General features: G+C 42.7%; 1 protein-coding gene and 1 long non-coding RNA gene across 3 annotated transcripts in view; both read right to left on the minus strand.

Annotated features, from left to right (window-relative positions):
* The window catches only part of gpr158a (G protein-coupled receptor 158a), an 80,757-nt gene extending 65,429 nt beyond the window's left edge, over positions 1–15,328 (minus strand). For both annotated transcript variants that reach the window (XM_023949969.2, XM_023949968.2), the window contains exons 1-2: positions 14,308–15,328; positions 3,209–3,314 (exon numbers count right to left, since the gene is read on the minus strand). In XM_023949969.2, coding sequence (XP_023805737.1) covers positions 3,209–3,314; positions 14,308–15,164 — 963 coding nt within the window. In that variant the 5' untranslated portion in view covers positions 15,165–15,328. The remainder of the gene's footprint in view (positions 1–3,208; positions 3,315–14,307) is intronic.
* A 3,404-nt stretch (positions 15,329–18,732) lies between these two features.
* LOC144988355 (uncharacterized) lies at positions 18,733–19,113 on the minus strand. The gene is made up of 2 exons (XR_013652231.1): positions 19,025–19,113; positions 18,733–18,952 (listed from the first exon to the last, which is right to left on the minus strand). It is a non-coding gene; the product is annotated as an uncharacterized LOC144988355 (long non-coding RNA).
* Between the last annotated feature and the right edge of the window lie 1,261 nt (positions 19,114–20,374).

The following is a 20,374-nucleotide window of genomic DNA, read 5'->3' on the forward strand; positions in this document are numbered from 1 at the left end:
ACCATTTGCAATGACTCACACACACACATGCTCAACAGCACTATGTCAAACGCCGCTGGCATTGACTGTCCAGCGAGAGGTGGAAGTACTCAGACAAAGAGAGTCGTTAATTATTAAAAGAGGCTCAGTGCAATCCATTACAACACATGCATTATGAAGCAGCTTGATCTTCATCCACATCCTCAAAATCCATCGCTCCTAAGGAAGCTAAGTCAGCAGGGGGAGGCGCGGGGGCTCCTCGGCCAGGAGCAACTTGAGAAATGAAAGATTGCGTTGAACAGGACATTATTAGCAGAGGAGTGCCATGTTCACCTCGCTGCCTGGACGCTTCTGCAGGAATGTTTTCGTGTTTTCGTGCTTGTCACTGCTCATGTTTGTCACCATTGTGTCCTCCTCTGGCCTTAATGAGAGGAGGCAGACAGATGCACACACTGGATGGATGCAGTTTCACCAGAGATGCTTGCTGTTTGTCACAGGGAGAACTTATGGAACCGCGTCAAAGGAAAAAGGGTTTCATCTCAGTGTTAAGTGGTCCAAGCTATGGAATAAAACAAAAGTTTACATTGAAGTAAAAAAAATAGGAAAATGTATTTATTTAAAAGGGCATCTATTTAATTTACCTACAATTTTACAAAAAATTCTCCATGACCAAAAGTTAACAAGCCAAAAAAGAGCAGCATAGACAGGTAAGTGACCAAACCTGAAGAGAATTTCAACTCCATGCAGCAAACAGACAACAGTTCTGACAACTTTTGAGTTGGAGAAGAGTTGTTACTGTACTTTTGCCCGGAGGATGTGAGTCTAAAGCTGCAAGTTAGAAAATAGGAATCCCAAGTTGAGCTGCACAGAAAAAAAGGTGATTAACCTGCTGCTTGGAGCTAAAGAACTGTTTAAAACAATCATGTTAAACATTTGAGTAAAACTTTAACTAAGAACAGAGCTTATTTCAAGTAACTAATATTTTTATTTAACTTCCCTTTTTCTGTAAAGTCCTAATTGAATTAATCAACAACACAGATTTATTAGGAAACAGTTGTATTCATTTCAGCATTTTATAACAGGATCGGTTGTTCATGTAGTGTTTCTGTTTCCATTTCTATCTAAAATAATACAATTAGATCATGTGTCATCTAAAAACCATGAACACTTAGTTTCTTAAAAAACACATGCATCCAACATGGTACATTCACACGTTTGGTGCACATGGTACATTCACACACATGGTACAACATGAGCATATTACATTCACACACATGGTACATTCACACACATGGTACATTCACACACATGGTACAATCATGAGCATATTACATTCACACGCATGGTACATTCACAAACGTGGGGCATTCACACACATTGTACATTCACACGCTTGGTGCACATGGTGCATTCACACACATGGTACATTCACACACATGGTACAATCATGAGCAAATTACATTCACACGCATGGTACATTCACACACATGGTACATTCACACGCATGGTACATTCACACACATGGTACATTCACACGCATGGTACATTCACACACATGGTACATTCACATACACGTACATTCACACGCATGGTACATTCACACACATGGTACATTCACACACACGGTACATTCATACGCATGGTACATTCACCGGCATGGTATATTCACACGCATGGTACATTCACACGCATGGTACATTCACATACACGGTACATTCACACACATGGTACATTCACACACATGGTACATTCACACACACGGTACATTCATACGCATGGTACATTCACCGGCATGGTATATTCACACGCATGGTACATTCACACGCATGGTACATTCACATACACGGTACATTCACACACATGGTACATTCACACACATGGTACATTCACACACACGGTACATTCATACGCATGGTACATTCACCGGCATGGTATATTCACACGCATGGTACATTCACATACATGGTACATTCACCGGCATGGTACATTCACGCGCATGGTACAATCATGAGCATATTACATTCACACACATGGTACATTCACATAAATGGTGAATTCACATGCATAGCACATGTGACACCTCCCCCAGGGGGAATAGAAGTTAACAGTTCACCAGGAGGGTTACAGCCTTTTTCTAGGGCCGTGGTAGGGGCCATTTTTATTTCTATTATTCCACAGTTTCCTTTCTAAATTAACCCAAAATCCAGAGAGTCTTTGCAACCCCCTATAAAACACCTCTATGGTTGCCTGTCAATCAAAAGGTGCTCTTCCTCTCAGTTTTAACCATACAAATAAATGTAAAATATACATAGGGATTCGCCCCAGGACAACACCAGTCCCACAAACGTCACCACAGAGGTAGCAATAAATATTTGTAGATTTCTGTAGGAACAGGCAGATTTATGCTGAGGTAAGAATATCCATAAGCTATCTCTGATGATTATCAATCACTTACTTCCCTCTCAACCCGAGACAGAACATGACATGAACACCATCCTCCATGGAAACATTGCTTCATCCAACTTTGCCTAAATATAAACTTTGATTAATTTGTCCATAACTCCAGCATTCCTTAGTCATTTTACCCACAGACAGGCAGCTGCCACTGCTTTCTCCAACATAACAGACATGTTCTATCTTCACTCCTTCTTTTCAGTGTTCCAGCCTTTCATTTACCGGTTCCTGACCAAGCAAACGGACCCTTCAGAACCAAACCGATTCTGTTTTTTGGTTTCCCTGCCTGCTGCCTAATGAGTGCAAAAATGATTGTCCCATCTGTCAGCCCTGCTTTCATGCAACATGATGCATTCAGTGTCAACAGACAAACACTTCATATTTCACAAAGACTCAGCCTTGATAGAGGTAACAGCTGAACGATCTGCCGCATTTCTCCATAAATCTTTAGACAGACCTAAACATCACTCCCTTCTGCAGCTTTAACACCCCTTTACATTGATCTATACAGAAAAAATAGTGTTTTTTATAACAAAAACCAAATCTGCTGCATTCACATTGATCTGCTCTGTGATCATGTTGAAGCACGTCTTATATGATGTTTCTAAAGTGTTCAAACAGCTGTTTATGGCTTGTAAGTGTGACATCGAGTCAGACCCACGTCCATTTTGTCAAAAGACATCCATTACGGCCTCACAAAGTTGTTGGCAAGCGGACGTACATCCCAGCTCACAAATCAGTCCGTGTCTGCGATCCGCACGTCCAGCGCACTCACCTCCATGGTGGTCAGGTTGCATCGATGGGTTCCTGCAAACCAGCCGTCAGCAGAGCACTGGTCTATGTCAACATCCTGCAGATTGACGTCCACTCGCACAACACCCCTGCCAGACAAGAGCACATCAGGAAGTCAGGACCAATGGGAGCGGCGGGGCCGAATACAGGGATAGTTTCGGGAAAGTCATCAAGTGTTGTAGACCCAAAACACAGATAAGAGCTTTTTTGAAACAAAAGAAAACTGAAACCCCCTGACCCTTTAAGCCAACTTTAAAACTCATTGATTTGCTTCAGTTCCTGTCTATCGGCAATTATTTTTATCGACACCTGATTATTAAAATCTATTGTTAGTCTACTTCAGACTAGAACATCAGGGAAAAGGGTCACTCTAGTAAAAGGAGGACAAACCTGCACTATCCTGAGGTGTAGGAGGAGCTAAAGTAACAAAAGTTTTTTAAACTTTTGGAGAATTTTACTTTGCATTAAATGAGAGCTTTTGTGATACGTGTTTTCAAACACAGATTTGTGAACTGAGCTCGTTTTAGAAAGAGCAGTTATGTAACCAAAGACATCATGAAGTATGATTATACATCCAGGAGGATGTGAAAGTAACTAACTGCTGCTGCTGCATGTGAGCCAACCAATCTGGCTGCAGCAATTCTGCCAGATTCCCTCAAATCTCCAACAAATCCAACTCAGTTACTGGAATGTTTCTGAAGCCTTTTTGATGTTGAAATTATTGTTTATACAGAGGTTTTTTTGCCTATATTTCTATATTACATGTAATATTTATAATGTGAGTGAATAAAGGCTCTAAAAGCAAACGTTTAAACCATTTTTTTAATGGAGGGAACAGATTCATATATTCATAATTTGTGCATCATTCATTTGTTTTTGGGATGCTATTCATTTAAATGATGAATTTATTTTTAATAAATGAAATCCTGAATTTCACAGCCCTAAACCTGCACTTTTTTTCTATTTTTGTTTTAATTTATATAACCGTATAACTCAGATTTTATCAGGATAACCCCCCTTTTTTTCCCTGGCTCGTCCTAACATTGGACCACAGCCAGAGGAAAGTGATGATCTAAACTTTCTCCTAGCTTCAAACTTTTGGAGGGGAAGCTGAGAGGATGTTTCCGTTTGTGAATGTTAAGTCCGCCGGCTCCGAATCGCACAGAACTTTCCTCCCGTTTGCTGGATCCCATCCATCTCTGGCCCCTCAGTGAGAAACTAAATCAGTGCTGTAATCTGTTTAATCAGGCAAAACCTGCAGCTGCTCCACTGCAAATACATCAGCGGTTGATTCTCTGCCGACCTTCAGCTCCAGTGATGCGCTGGAACACAAACATTTGACTTTTGACTCTAGCTTTCCATATTTGAGGGCAAAACTCAGGAAAATGAAAGACTAAACCATATTTTACATTAAGTTTGGCTTTGATTTGTTTTTCTTTAAGAGAAAATTTTTTCTCAATACATCATCTTTAGATTTAAACTTTATTTTTTTCACAAGTTTTTATTTTAAACTAGGTTTTCTCATAAAAACTGTTCAGACGCAAATCTAACCATTTCCAGCGTAAACTTAATTTGGTTTAAATATCAGCAGCCCAAACTAATCTAACTTATATTTCTCAGTTGAAAAGTGTCCGAAAATGCGATCAATATTCTGCGAAAATGTGTTTCAATGCTGGAAAAGTCAGAAAAACAAACCTTAAACTGTTGTGACCTGAAAATAGTTTCAGGAAAACTTTTTTTTTTTACTCTCAATAACTTTTTAAATAAATATTTGAGCCTAGAGATTCTCTGAAAAACCCAAAGATCAAAGGAGCAGAGTCTCATCTGTGGGCTTTACTTCACATTTAAAGTGGGATTCTTCTGCATAAACCACTTCAGCTCATTAGGCAGGATGCAGTCAGAGTGTCACTGAGGGAAGGATAGGGTTTCGTAATTAAAAGTGTAACGCCAGAGAGCCTTGAGGACAGCTGCTGTGTTGGAGGCGTGAATCCAAGAGAAGCTGCTGCAGCAGAAAGGAAACTTTCCCAGCTTTATTTGTTAGAATGTCTTTTTTGACAGTAATTAACAAACAGGCAGAAAAGAAAAGAGCATTTAAACAAAACCAATCAAAAGCTATGACTGCTTCATCATCAGGATTCTCACCCTACAAATGTTTTTATTTTACTTTAATGAGTTAAATGAAGGTAAAAACTTCTTACGAATGCTGGTCAGCTATAGAAAACCATGTTTAACCACAGATATTTGCTTAAATGTGCTAAAATTAGACATGTGATCAATAAAACCTATATTTTTGTTTAAAACACATCAGATATTGTCTTCACTTTGTCAGCAAAGCTGAGGAATAAATTATTTTCCCAAAGAGTGTGTGTCAAACTAAGGTCATTTATGTCACAGGTGCGTGATTTTAAATGTCTGATAAGCCAATTTGAAGGTGACAGATATTAATATGTTAAATAGAATCTTGTTTTAAAGCGATTCCAGCAGGACAGATGTGATGTGTTTGCAAAACACAGAGCAAACTAAGATTTGGACTTTATCCTCTACCAGCAGGAGGACGATGCTGCGCCTGTTTGTACAGTCAAACACTGTTTTACTGTTATATGGAAGCATTTCTGTAGCATAATTAAAAATAAACATCAACACCAGAAATGCCTTTTCATTTTCGAAATAAAGCTGCATTTGTTGACTCCAAATTAAAAAGAAAAAGCAAAAAAGTTCTCTTGTAAAGGTCTAGCAAAATTCAATTGGAAATATCTAATTTGACAATTAAAATGGATTAACAGAAATGCTTTTTCACTTTCCCAATGTAACTGCATCAAATGACTCAAAAATATAATTAAAAATCAAAATGCTTTTTCATTTTCTACTTCAATACCGCTCATTCTGTCACATTATTAAAGCGATAATGCAAAGAGGAGATTGCATTTTTGTTTTTACATCCACCCTGTGAAAAGTGTCACATAAAAAATGTGAAAATCACCAAATATCACACTTTGCCACAAAATGGTCTATAAGACATAGGTCCTCTTGCCATCCCATAATAATATTAAGACTTCCTTAAGATACCCCCAACACATGTTTTGAGTTGACTATTATTTATCCTATTTTGTTTGGAGATTTCCATTTCATATTTTGAAAACAGTCCAGGACAGAATAATCTGCCTCCTTCAGTTTGATCTTTTTTGGTGTCAATAAATTACATAAACATCCATCAGATTGCAAACCTTTTTTTTTTTTTTTTGAGATCGTTCAGACAAAACCACCTTTTTTTCTTCGGTTTCAGTCGACTATGAAGGGATCGTCATCACCAGGTCTCCAGAGAGAGTCCTGCTGAGAGTCCGTCTTCTGCACAGAGGTTTCCTCAGGTGCATGAAGGGATCCGGTTTGGAGCTCCGCCTTTCTTTACAACAGAGCAGACTTTAGAGTCCAGATGTTAGGGGTTGGACATCAATGATCAGGTTCTGCGCCGTGCACAGACGTCCACAGAAAGCGCAGCCCCGACTGGTTGTCCAGGTGTGCGGGAGCCGCTTGACTGAACCAGCTCCCAGCGGACAGCAGGCGGGTGCAGAGCTTGTTTTGCTTCTGTTATTAATAACTGCTGGTTTGGTCTTTCCTCTGGGTAAACTGACCTCGCAGTTTTCTCCTGATGCTTTCCTGGTTGTGTGCTGAGGAAAGAGAGCTGTGCACGGACACGCGGCACTCAGGGAGAAAAGTTTAGGATCTGTGTTTCAGTGGCCGAACGGCTTACTCAGGTTTAACATTTCAAAAGCTAAAAACGGATTTTTCTATCAGCCAAAACTGACATATGGTGCCCAGAACCTCGTGTGGAACAATGCAAACAGAGCAAGTGTGCTTGATGTGAAATGGAGGAACAGGCTGAGAACGCAGACGCTGGGATGTAATTTGAAAGTGGTGATAAGAAGAAGCACGGTGCAGGAGGCATTAGGGAAGGCGTCAAAGGCCGCAGGCATTAAAACTGTTATCACAGAGAGCAGGAGATGCTGATGCCCTCAGAAACAGAGCTCCCTCCTTTCCTCCTCCTCCGTTCTTTGTGGATTCAAAGGCCAGACCGGCTAGCAGAGCGACATCCCAGCAGCCGGAGCTCGGCTCGCGCCAAAACAGCTAAGCGGAGGCGATGCCCTCAGTGAAGGCATCCCTGTGCACGAGGGGATCTCTGACGGGTTTGCTGAACAAGTCCAGGTTGCACACTCCAAGCTTCGATCCTCCGTTTTCAGGGGCAGAAAATGGCTTTTCAATAATTTAGCATCTTAACCCTTGTGCTTTCTTAGATGACCCCCCCTTCCATTGACGTGTTCTCCCTACCATGACAAAGGTGGATAAAGGTGGAAAGATTTCAATGTAATCCATGGACACCAGTGAAGATCACAAATCATTGAAGAAAAAAGGTTCAGAGCACTGTCTAGTGGGTCTAGATGACCCCACTCCCAATGTTAAAGTGCCTAGGATAGCACAAGGGTTAATACGGAGCGGGGAGTCCCGCAATTACAAAACATTCAATGCAGAAAAAAAAATTCAGGATAAAATCAATTTGAGAATAAAAACGAATAGAAGTTTAGCTCTGCAGCAGAATAATCAGAGGATGTTTAGCTAAAGTTACGTGACTGTGAGAAACTTTAGAAAAAGAAAAAGAACTCAGTTACGATCACTAACTTTATTACTGACCAAACTAACACACTGATCAAAATGCATCTCTATGCCACAATCATGTTTATGTTACTCAGTGTTACTCGGCGCCTGGCTGGGTGGGCAGCGTTGGTCCCGTCACCGGGGGCGTTCCTGGCCTGGGGGTCCCCCCCCCCCTTTCCTGGTCTGGCTGGGGAGGATCTGGTTCCCCTTGTGTCTCCACCCCCACGTGTACACTACCACACTGCTCCCTGTCTGCTTCATCCCTCCTCCTAACCCACAGTGTATTGATGGACAGATGTTTTTCGCTCATCTTAGTGTCATAATTTCACCTTTGATGTAATATTTGCCTTTCCAGCAGATCTGGTATAATTGTTACAGCTTAAAATAATAACTTATCCAAATCAGTGCTTGTATCCCCCACTTTCTGCACTTCTCTTCCTTTTACTCTCTTCCACCCCCCCCCCCTCACATTCTTCCCCTCTCCCTCCCCACACACACTGAATGTAACAAATGAATAAAAAATAATAAAGTTACAAAAAGGGGTTTATACAAATATACACAAGTTCTATAACCTCTTTTTGTGATAGTAAAAACTGTCCAACTCAAAAGGCCTTCAGCTCTAATCTGTTTGCTCAGCTGATGGACAGAACAAGTTAGAAAAACCTCTAAACTGAAAAGTTTATTTAACAACCAATGCACAAAACAAGAAGCTTTCCTGCCACCTTTAGGAGTTTCCTGCTTCACTTTTAAACATTTAAGCCAATTTTAACATTAAAAACATCCTTTGTGACAAAACTGAAGGACATTTCTATTGTTTGTCCATAAACAATAAAGCTTTTTTATTGACAACATGTCTAAATAGACTTCTGTTTTCAGCTGTAGAGAGTGCGGGTGTGAGAATCATGGTGTGGGCTGCGTGAGTAGGAAGCTGTGAGGATGAAAGAAGATCTCAAAGGGATTGAAATGAATGTTTTGGTCGTTTTAAAAGATCTCAGACTAAAAAGCAGTTTAAAAACAAGAAACCAACGCTTCAAATCTTGCCAGGCCATGGCTGGAAATAAGAAAATTGTTCTGTCTCTCCTGGATAATTAAAGCCTTAATAAACACAAATAAATAGAAAAGTTATTGACAACACAGAAAAAACAAGAAAAGAAAACCCATTCTGAAAAAAACACCAATTTTTATTGAACTCTACGAATTAGTAGGGGAAAAAAATGAGAATTTTTTAAAATTCCAAATATTCCAGTTGACCCAAAGCCTTGACTATCAAATATAGAGAAGGAAAAGTATGCAATCATATTGTAAATATTTAAGTGTTCTTTGTTATTTTTTTATGTTTTTTAAGAACTACAAAAAACCAAAGAGCTCCAAACAGGTGGGGCACTAACCAGTATGCTCTTTAAAATAACCTGCAGCAAATCTTTTTCAGTAATTTTTAGATTTTTGTTTGTTTGAAATATTTATTTTGGTTTTCTAGATTTTTTTTCTTTTTTCATTTAACTTTTTCTGGATTTCTTTTTTTATATTAAAATGTTCTTTTTATTTTTGTTTTTCAAAAATGGAATTTTGCCCTTTTTGATATAAATTTTTCCAGATTTTTGTTTGTTAGATATCTTTTTTTTTTCAAAAGATCTTTTTACCAGATTTTTTTTTACTTTTCGACATCATTTTTTTCTGTTTTTCAAGATTTTTGTTTTCGACACAATTTTTTCAGATATTTTTTGTTTTGTTTTTCGTGCCAAGTTTTTTAAAAACTAAACAGTTGTAGTCTTAAATATGCGCTGGTTCAGAAAAAGTGACAATATTAGGGATTTCTGTCAAGTTTGTTTTAACAATAATGAGTACGTTTTGGGAAATTATTTATCCTTTTACTTAGTTAAGTTTGTGTATAAAGTAAGCAGGTAGAACTAAACAGACTGGCGATTTGGTGACGAGCTCATAAACTACATAGATGACGTCTATGACTCGTTGGAGGTTTTCAACTTTTTAATTGGAGGTCATCTTATAGTTTTCCTGAGCAGATGGGGTTAGTTACTTTGCAGTTCTTGAAAAAAATGTAGCACAAACAACACAAAACATGTGTTTTTAAGTGCTCTGTAATTGAATAGAATATGCTTCCATAGCCGACGGCCCAACTGAGTGAATTATCCTGCATTTAGCACCACTGTGGCTTTGACATAAAGTGTGGCTTCAGTAGCGCTGCGGTGATCAGCCAAACCGCTCCTTTAATCAAATGTTTTTAAAAATAAATGTAAAACTGTGTTTTCTCTGCTCAGTTTTCATGCCTGTGATTGTTTAACTGTAAAGCAGTGCAGGGGAAGCAGCAAACACCAGCAGGAAGCTGCTTGCACGGCAGCTCCTGCCTGAGCGCCTTCACAAAAACACATTTGTGTTTCCTTCAGAAAGAGCCACTTCCCCCGTTATGTCATGGAACAATGGCCGCGTGAGAGCGCCACAGCCTTCCCCGTCCAAACACGTGCGATGGAAACGCATTAGGCTGACAGGACGCCAATGCCAGTCGAGCCGCCGGGCTCGGTGCCACTCGTCCACCAGCACTTCAGCTCAGCCGCGGTTCTTCCGGTGGGTTCTGTCGCCGGGCACCAGAGAGGATGAGGCGCCCTGAGGGAAATGGCTGAGAAAAGTGTGTTTCCATTTTGAAAGGCTTCCTCCATTTGTGCACATCTTCAACATGGAAGATGCCTCTGCAGGTCCAAGCATTTCAACGGTTTGTGTCCATTTTTTCACTGCTTAAATGCTCCAGGCCCAAAAACTTGTCTAATAACTGCAGCAACATCGCTCCTCCTCCTCCTGGAAGGAAGTTTCCCTAACCCTACATGATTAAACTGAATTGGTTTATAAGATCTAAAAGAAATGTGCTAAACTTGCACAGCCCTTTGATAGTAAGCAAATGCACACGCAGAACTGCAAGGTGGTGAAAAATCCCGGATTAGCAGCAGCGTGCCTGTTTGCTGCACAGCAGAGAGCCAGTGCAGATGCATTTTCTGCTATGCTGACATTTACAGGCTGGAGGCTTTTGACAGGCCACCTTACAGAGCAGAGGAGTCCCACTGACGTCAGCAGTGAGGAAGAGCGCACCTCTGGGGTCTTTAACCCTTGCTCCCATTTCAGCTCCTCTGCAGTGGATTAATATCCTGCTTCTGAGTTTCTGTTTACCGTAGAGCATCAAATGAACATATTTGGATGAATTTCTGCTGCTTATGAATCAAAATGTGTCATAGAAATGCACAAAGGTGGAGAAAATGCAGGATTTTTCTCACTGTAATGAATCTTCTTTCCTATATATCATTTCAAGCTTTGCCGTCAAAGCAATTAAGGTGAGTTTGAAGTATGTTCAGCGCCTCCTGCTTCATTTCCCCTTCCCTTCTTCTCTGTGCATTCTCACTTTGTCTTCTCCATCCGAGTTCAGAGCGGTGAGCCAATTAGAGCAGCATCTTGAAAAATGTCTGAAAACATCACCAACAGCAGAAGCAGCCGGTCCAGAAAGAGCGCGCTCCATCCCTCACGCTCCTGCGCTCCCGCGTTAATGAGCCGCATTAACCGTTTCATCAGACGCTCAGATAACGAGATGAATGTGTTTAGAGAACAAACAGATTCCAGAGGATCCACATAGAGGAGGCTGGAACAAAGACGAGGTAGGGATTCATCATCGTTCATTACTGATTCAGCCTTGTATTGATTGCAGGTGTATATCTAGGAAAGGTAGGGAACTGCAGCTATAGGCTACATTAGCCGTCACTCCCCCTCCTCTCCCGTCTCTTATCTGGCTCGTCTGAAAGATGGCTGTCGAGGACAGAGACGACAGAGAGCACCAGACGGGCTCCAGCGCTCGGATTGAAGCATTTCAGTTGGATTTTTATAGCTGAAGTAGAGTTCTGAAGGCCTGCAGTGGCACAGCAGCGCAAAGAGGAAAACCCTGTGTACACCGTTTCATTTAATTCTGCTGATGGGACAAAGTAGAGGGAAAGACGAAGCTTGGCTCACGATGGTCACATCAGCACGTCGCTCCATGATGGCAGATTTTGGGGAATTCTTTTTTTTTATGTGTGTGTAAGAGACACAAAAAGTCTGATTCCCATTTACTTTAACTTATGCCTTGGTCACCACTGTCCTCACAGGTGACTAAGGCATAAGTGGTTAAACCTGTACGGGGGCACGCAGACAATATCAGGGCCGCTCATTGATCCCGAAGAGAGGAAATGTTCATACACATCGTACAGGGACGTGCTGCAGGCGACGGGTCATAGGAGCACTTACACGTGATCTACATCGGGCTTTTCCTCTGTATCGCGTGACGAAGTCGTGTTGCAGGACAACACCTGAACACCAGCCTCAACTGTTTATTCGTCTCCTTTCTCCCAGCCCAGTAGCAGTTTACAGTTTCCACCGGACACAAGCACACACCCAGACAAACCAATCATTCACTTTATATATTTTGTTTCATTCCAAGGGTGCACACTTGGTTTTAAACAGAATCTTTCTCACCGTCTGAGTTTCCCTCCACAAACAGCCAAACCAGAGCAATGCACACATCAGCACACGTATCCACAAGAAACAGGAAGTGACTTCACATGTCAAGATTGTTTTTTTCTGTGTTTCTCTTTCTGTCTTATAACTTTTGTTTCAAACCTATTTCTGTTTATTTATAACTATCATTTTTTTGTTTGTTAAATATTTGTAATTTTGTGGTTATGTTTAAGAATCCTTTAGGTTGGAAAGCAGGGATTTGTTTAAAAGAAGTGTTTGGTTAATTGGCCTGTGGGAGGGGCTAAGCCTTTATATGGGCTGAACTTCCCCAGGTGAGAGAGAGCAGTCTGGGTTGCAGCAGGGGGGGGGGGGGGGGGGGGGGGGGGCAACAGAGTCTCCCAGAATCAGTTGAATTCTGTCTTTGATTATGGTTTGGAATTTGGAGTCTGCTTGCTTGGTCATCTTATTTTAGAGTGATTTATTTACTCACTCTGAAATATTAGCTCTGAAATTAGCCTCACCAATACTTCACGATGCACCTACCACACACCTGCACTCCCCTTCAGATGCAGCCGCTCCTGTCCATGGACCCGGACGACCCGAAAACCCCACAGCACCAGAACGCTCAACCCCCCCTTACGGGTGCGTGTGACTGAGGCTTTACGAAGACGCCATTTTACTTTTTAAAAAACAGACTTCCCTTTTCTATCAAAATCTAAATGTGTTTCTTCCTTCTACTTTGTGTCTGCAGGGTAACACAAAAACTCAGCAGAACCTGGAGGAACAGATTCCGAAGATTCAGATCTTTTGGATCTGTGTAACTGAAGTGACTCCACATTCTGTTAGAAACAGATTCCGATGTGCTCCTCTGCGAAAATCACACCGATAAACCTTTCAAATTAAAAGCATCTGTGATACGCTGGTTTAGTGGACCTCTGAGTATTCAGATTCCCGTCTTCTTCAGTGTTTTCCTAATGTGCTTCAGGGTAGCAAAACATTTGATCCTGTTTCATCATCTCTCTGTAGACCTCTTAAATTACTTCAAATCTGCATCAGCAAACATAAAAAAATAAGATATCCAGACTTACCGTGCATATGTTTCCAGCGTTTGCCTGACTAAACGGATAGAGGCAGCTCACTGGAGTCAGGTGTGCTGGAGGACCTGCACTTGCAGTAGCAAGTAACACTTTTGTAAAGCAAATTTAGCAACATTTGTACTTTAAACTATAGTTGAAAGTGTCTCTCTTTGATCTGATTTAAAAAAAAGCATCGTATGAGAGGAAAACAGAAAACCCGACTGACTTCTTCAGCCTGAAATCTGTGCTGCGGCTCTGATGTAAAGCCAGGTTACAGCACAATTACTGCAGGTTGTGACTCATTTGCAATCCGCCTGCAGCAACTTAGGTTTATCAATTAATGATTCATTGAAAGCAGGACACACACAACCAGCACAGGGGATGAAATATTCATTGGATGGGGTCCTATGGAGCTTTAACTCCTGACTATCGTTTCTCATTAAGGTGGCACCTTATCCCTGCGAGCGGCATCTGAGGTGACTTTAGGACAAATGTCCAAGACTTTTAAAGATGGATTTTTATTTACTCCTGCTGGTTGTCAGGCAGATTTAGCGGCGGCTGGGAAGAAAGGTAATCTTGTGTGGTAGTGAGGCAGCAGACGAGTGAATCTGAAAAATGAATTAGGGCCTGTAGTCAGAGGTTTTCACCACTGCTAGTAACATGGGGGTTATTTTTAGCATCAGCGCCTCAGACTGGAGGAGAGGAGGAAACCCCTCTTCTGTGACAAAAAAGGAGGCGTCCTGTGTTTGGAGGGGAGAGGGAAGCTGATGGGATTAACTCCCTGAGCATGTCTAACTTATTTCAGCTAACCTGAACACACCTGAGGGGGGATTTTGTGCGTTTGGATCATTTGGGTGCTCAGATTTCTCCCTACCTGAATTCAGGAACCAGGTCTGACTTCAGGCCGTAGAAGGCAGCTGACAGCGTCAGCAGCCAGTGGGGAACGTAATTCCCGTTTTCACACTCCAGGTAGGGCGCAGACCACCTGACGTGCGTTCTGTCTGGGATGAAACTCTCCCCTTTGGCCAGAGCGGATGGGAAATGTTGGCTGAGAACCCTTTTGTGGAAACTGGGGTTCTTGATGTCCCTCATCTCGTAGAACCACTCCGTCTCTGCGCTGCGGTTGTGCAGATGACGGTGCGCCGTGCTGGACAGGTCTTGGAGGACTATCTCCCCTCCGGATCTGGTGGCTTGGAGAAGCACCGAGGGCCCCGAGAAGGAGGAATCCCCGCCAAAAGTGACGACCGCCCGGTGAATCTTGGTGTCTCCCACCAGGATGCTCCGCACCAGGGCATGGTACCACTCCATGTCTCGCCGGAGGTTGTGCTCCCTGGACCTGTTGGCTTGCAGGATCATGTTAAGGAAGTTCGTGGCGTGCAGCACCGTATCCAGCACGCTGCTCATGGACAGATGCGGGGTTGCGTGTGACCTTCCCCGCAGAGAGGTGAGCTCGTATTTCTGCGAGCAGTTGGCATGCCTTAAGGCGGACGAGTCCCCCGTGTGCAGAAACGCCGTGACCACCCTGGGAAGGTGCGCCTCCGCCTTCTGCGGCGGCTGCGCCGTCTCCGCGGGAACGAGGTGAGGCGCGCGGAGCTGCGCCAGCTGCCGCCGGTGCGCCTGAGCCCCGGCCGTCGCCTCCAGTGCGCCCGCATCCGACCGATCCGCGTATCCGGGGTTTGATCCGATCACGAATCCCACCTGCAGAAGCAGCGACAGCCGGAAAACGGCCATCTCCTCCTCCCGCCCCCCGCAGAGCAGAGCGCGTCCGCGGAGGCTCCTCGGAATCACGGCGTCGTCAAGCTGGCGGGAAGAGAAGAGATGCGCCTGGGAGCTCCGCTAGAACATGGCTTCAGCACTGGTGTGGGTGTGTGTGTGTGTGTGGGGGGGGGGGGGGCAGTGGCGGTTCTACACTGACTTACTCCCTGGGCGAGTAACCCCACAGGCGCCCCCCCCCCCCCCCCCCCCTGCACACCTACAAAATTTGACAACATCCTGTTGTGTTCCCTATCTTCTATTTAGCTATTTTACACAAAAAAATGCATGAATGTTCTAGACTCATATTACAGGGGGGTCAAACTAAGTCACACAGGGGGCCTAAGTTAAAAACACGCTTAAGGTTTTGGGCCGAAGAAGATAAACATTTAATGAACACACTAAAGCTAAACTTTTAAACCTTATAAACTGAACTTTTTGAACATAAATATGAATAAAAACAGGAACACAAGTTAAACCTTAAATAATATGTTGCTCCCCATAGAAATATATTCTGTCAAAATTATACAAATATGAACATGCTGCAGAACAAAACAAAGAAAGCCTGGAAATATTAATAAGAAATTACAAATCAAATAATTCCATTTTTTTTGCTCTTTTATCATTTTTTAGAGCATTTTTTTTTAGAGCCGGACTCCTGCTTCATTTTTAACAATAATTTCTTAATGTGTGACGCCCTGTGTGTGTCTTTGTGAAACATATCAGAGGGATTAGATCTAAAAAAAAACTTATTGTAATTAATATGTTTAGGTCTTATAAAACATTAAAGACTAAATCATAGAACTCGTCAGTGGGATTACTCCAAAAATATTTGGCATTTCCATAAATTTGTGCAACACCAACAGTAGAAATCCTCCAAAAAACCTCAATCCATATAAAATGGTCTGCGCTCATCCCCCCTCCCCCTCCCCTTCCCTCTGACACACGCGGCTCCGTCTCTATGACGGGAGGCGCAGCTGCGGCCCAGAGTTGATTGTCAGATAGAAAAAGACTCCCCTCACGCCTGTTAGTGTGATTCAGCCAGCCACCGGCGAGTTGCGCCCCCCTCTCGAGTTTTTTGACTAATGTTCCAAAGACTACAGCAAAGAGGTGTGGCCGCAAGCGTCTTGCAGCAGAGGGCGGTGGTCACGTGCATGTCGGGTCTGCCGTGTCAGAGCAAAGTATTGTGGGAAATAATCCCCATTGCCTGCTTTTGTCGAAATTGAGTTGAGCACGGGTGTTTGTTCTGCCCGATTCCTTTTCATGTGCCTGTTTTACGTTGTTTCACTCTGAGTTATTTCATCTTTTATTTATTTTTATTTTTTTTTTGCACCATAACTGTGAAGAGCAAAGAGGATGAAGACATTCTTAACAGTCTGATGTGTCAAAGTAAAAGTGTCAAGTGTCGGCAGCTGAAGCAATTTCAAATTAAAAGCTGCAAGCTTCCTCTTTGAATATCGTAGCACAATATGAGTAACGCATATGAGTAACGCACGCATCGGGCACGGCAAATGCCGCCCCCTATGAAGTGCCGCCCTGGGCGACCGCCCACATCGCCCATATCTAAAACCGCCACTGGGGGGGGGGGGGTCTGGAAATTCTGATGCTGAAGGAGAAGGAGCAGCAGGACCCCCCCTCTCCACGCCGCGCTCATCCAGCTTGTTGATGCTGAGGAGCCGCTTGCAGCTGTTCCTCCACCTCCCTGATCCACTCACTGTAGGACTGAGGCTTCGCTGTGCTGCGGACCTGCTCCCCCAGACTCCACAGAAGGGAGGGAGGGGTAAAGGGGCTGGTTGTTATTATTGTGTTTCTATATTTTTTTGGGGGGGAAGCACCGAGTCAGGGAGCTTTTCCCTCGGACGACAAACGCACTCCGCCCTCTTCCGTCCAGAGGCGAGCATTAAGATGGTCTTCAGAAACCAGGAGCGCATCCTCAGGATCCGCGTCAGGCGCGTCTTCTCCACCTTCCAGCTCCAGAGGACCCAGAGCTGCGCCTTGTCGTGACGATGGAGCTGTCCGGTGCTGAAGCTCCTCCAGAGCCTGATTGATTAAAGACCCACACCGAACAAAATTTAGTTTTTTCAGTTTTTAACATGATTTTCTCATGGAGGACATGAAGTAAATTATGCTAAAACTGCAGTCATTGTGAATCAGGAGCAGATGAAAAGATGCCTCAAAAAGCTAGGAGCTTTAGCGTAGGCGCTACAGATGGTGGGCCATAAGCTCCCTGCTCCGCTCCATTCTGATGCATCCACTGGCAGACAAATAGATCCTCAAATAGAAACTTTTCTTTTTGGGAGGGGGGGGGGGGGGATAAAAACAGCATAATCATCATGAAAAGACTATGAGGAACACTTTAAAAATAATTTAAAAGATGATAGGAGTTAAATTAAAATATTCATGGCTTACAGAGGATCCTTCACAATAAAAGAAGCCACTGAATTCCCACCGTTCTGAAGTTCAGAAGCTAGAGCACAATTCATTTTCATTTTTGAGTGTTCAAAAAAACAAAACTTTGCAACTGTATCATAAAAATTGTATTTTTGGTGTTAAAAGACATCATCTCAGTACAGTCAGGAGTATTGAATAAAGACATATTTTACAAACATTAAGAGTTTTACATTTGAGTGGAAAGACACAGCCTACAGGTGGTAAACCTGCTGAACTGACCTGGCTCCATGTGACTTTCTTTTTTAACCAGCTTCAACATGAAGTGTTGCCCTTTGGTGTGTATGCCATCAATCCTTTCAGTCCCAGAGGTCCCAGACGCAGTGCAGCCTGTTTTTACTTGGTTATTTTGTTTTCATCTCAGAGAGAGTTTCCCTTTTGACTAACTGCAACCCAACTCCAACATCTACTCTTCAAACAGCCTTTAAAACTGGACTTCAGTGATTTTTAATCATAAGTGTGTAAAATTACAACATTTGTTTGAGGCAACATTCCTGTAAATCCAGGAGGAAGAAAACCTGCTGTCAGATGAGAGCATTGTTCTAGTCTGCAGCCACATCTGCCCCTTTTACACCTCTGTCTCTCTGGCTGAAGAAATATAACACGTTTTAAGGAGTAATGTCTTTTTCAAGCAAAACAAAACAGTTTAGTCAAACTTTATTCCCACATTTTTCCCTCCTAACGTACCCATAATGCTCCAAGAATCCATCAAGCAGTGCCAAAGTTAACCACAGTCATACCAAAAGCTTTTGACGCATTTTTGAGCTTTGTTTGCCACAGAAAAATGGTTTAAGGTCAGTGAAATTAAACAGTGTGCTGGATTAAGGCAGATTGTCGGTTATTTAAAAGTTGGTAGCATTTATTGTGGTCACTCAGCTCTAATTTAACCTTTTTTATGGATTTTTGACTGAGGTGCAACATCAAAATTAAACTGTAGGTTTCTTTTTTATTGATGCTACCTTTCACTAACTTGCATCATTGAGATGTGGCACTGGGTCTTTTATTTTGTAAGGATGACATGTGAACTTCTGTTATAAGTTTAATGTCATATTTAGAAAGCTGTCATGATATCACTCGACTTGGCAGACCCAGGAGAACGTAAAGTAAGTAAGATGATTTAATTCACAGCCAGGGAGTTCAGTGGCAAACTTGAAAGCAGAGTTCAGATGGTAGATGGTATGATGAAGATCAGGAATCTTGGCTAGGAGGTGAGGCGTGGCTGGAGGGATAGACAGTAGCAGATCAGGAGAGCTTGGCTTGAGCTGGATCCAAGGAGCATGGAATTGTGACGGTAACCAGGTGAGCACTCGTGGATTTTCCTGTAGGTGAGACGTAAGAAGATTAGCAAGAGGAAGCCAGGCATGAACAAGATGAGCGAGGCGACTATGTACCGCAGAGGAACAACAAACTGGTTATGAATACTGGAACTGGAACTCCTTACGAGGGCTGCAGGCTGATGAGGTGAGTCGTTACAGCTGGTCACGTCAGGAACAGAGCAGAGGGGGGGGGGGGGGGGTGCTGCCAGAGGCACCATGACAAAAAGTAGGCTTTTTTCTCTTCATGTGTTATTTTTGAAGAAAAAAAACAATCACTTATTTGCATTTATCATAATAGTAACATAAATATAAATATAAAACAATGTCTTATTTTTCTGAGTCCGATTTGGGGCTCAGCAAGAAATGGACCCAAAAGGCTCTTAAAGTGTTTAACGCTGCAGACCTCTGATCTGTTCACACTGATGTCAGAACATTTTGACTAACATAAGAATGAATGTTTTTGGACAACTTTACTTTAAAATCTCATTTTCTTTGGAGTCAAATGACTCGGTTTCAAAAGAGATCCCAAACTCTGGTCCGCCTCATTAAACTGCAAATAGTAAAATTGTTGATTTTCACTTTTCTGGGACAGGGTTAGGGTTAGGTGTTTATCGCGGCACACGACAAACGTCAGATGAGCGCATCTGGTTTTTAGCATGCTAATATTTAGAAAAATCCACCTTATCTACCACTCTGAAAGCTTCAAGAATTCATTATACGACACAAAAGTAAACAGAAATCCCAGACCAAAGGCTTGTGACTGACGCAAAAAGCACAGAAACTAAATGAAGGCATTGGATTATACAACACTTCCCTATTGTGTAGCTGTTCTCCCGTTGTGTTCAGATGATCCGCTCATTATTTTACTGGGAAAAAAGAGGAATGTTACTTCAGGTCCACCTGCAGCCAAAGAAACCACAGAGCCACCTAAAGGTTGTTGTCATCATTGCGGGCCTTTGGAAACCAAGAAGAAGCACCACTTTTTGCAGTTTTTTGCAGAGCTGAGCTCAGTTGTTATGCAGGAAGCCTGCAAAGGCAATACAGAGACGTGGCGACAGAAATCTGACAGCTTCATGCAGGGTTAGAAATACTAAAACAAGACGGGAGCAGACAGGAAGTTATTCAAAAGACACTTGGAAAACACAGCTAAATGTTTCTGAGAAAACTTGCAGAAAAGAACAAATCGATTTAATTGAATCATTAAACAATCGGAAGAATTTGATGCTGAAAATCCTCTCTTGCTGCAGTTTGACGTGCAGCTGCTGCAGAAAGGATCTGAGCTCCACTGAGCAGATTCTTGACCACCTGTCATTCTCCTGCAGCTTCCTCTCCTCCTCATGTGTCCCTCCTGGGTTTGGGTGCATGTCATGTAACGCTGTGTGGGCCAGAGGCGCCTCACCCGGGGAGGGGGGATGACAGGCGTGA

Source organism: Oryzias latipes, chromosome 20, assembly GCF_053564925.1.
Source record: "Oryzias latipes strain Hd-rR chromosome 20, Olatipes_Hd-rR_3.1".
Classification (NCBI taxonomy): Eukaryota; Metazoa; Chordata; class Actinopteri; order Beloniformes; family Adrianichthyidae; genus Oryzias; species Oryzias latipes.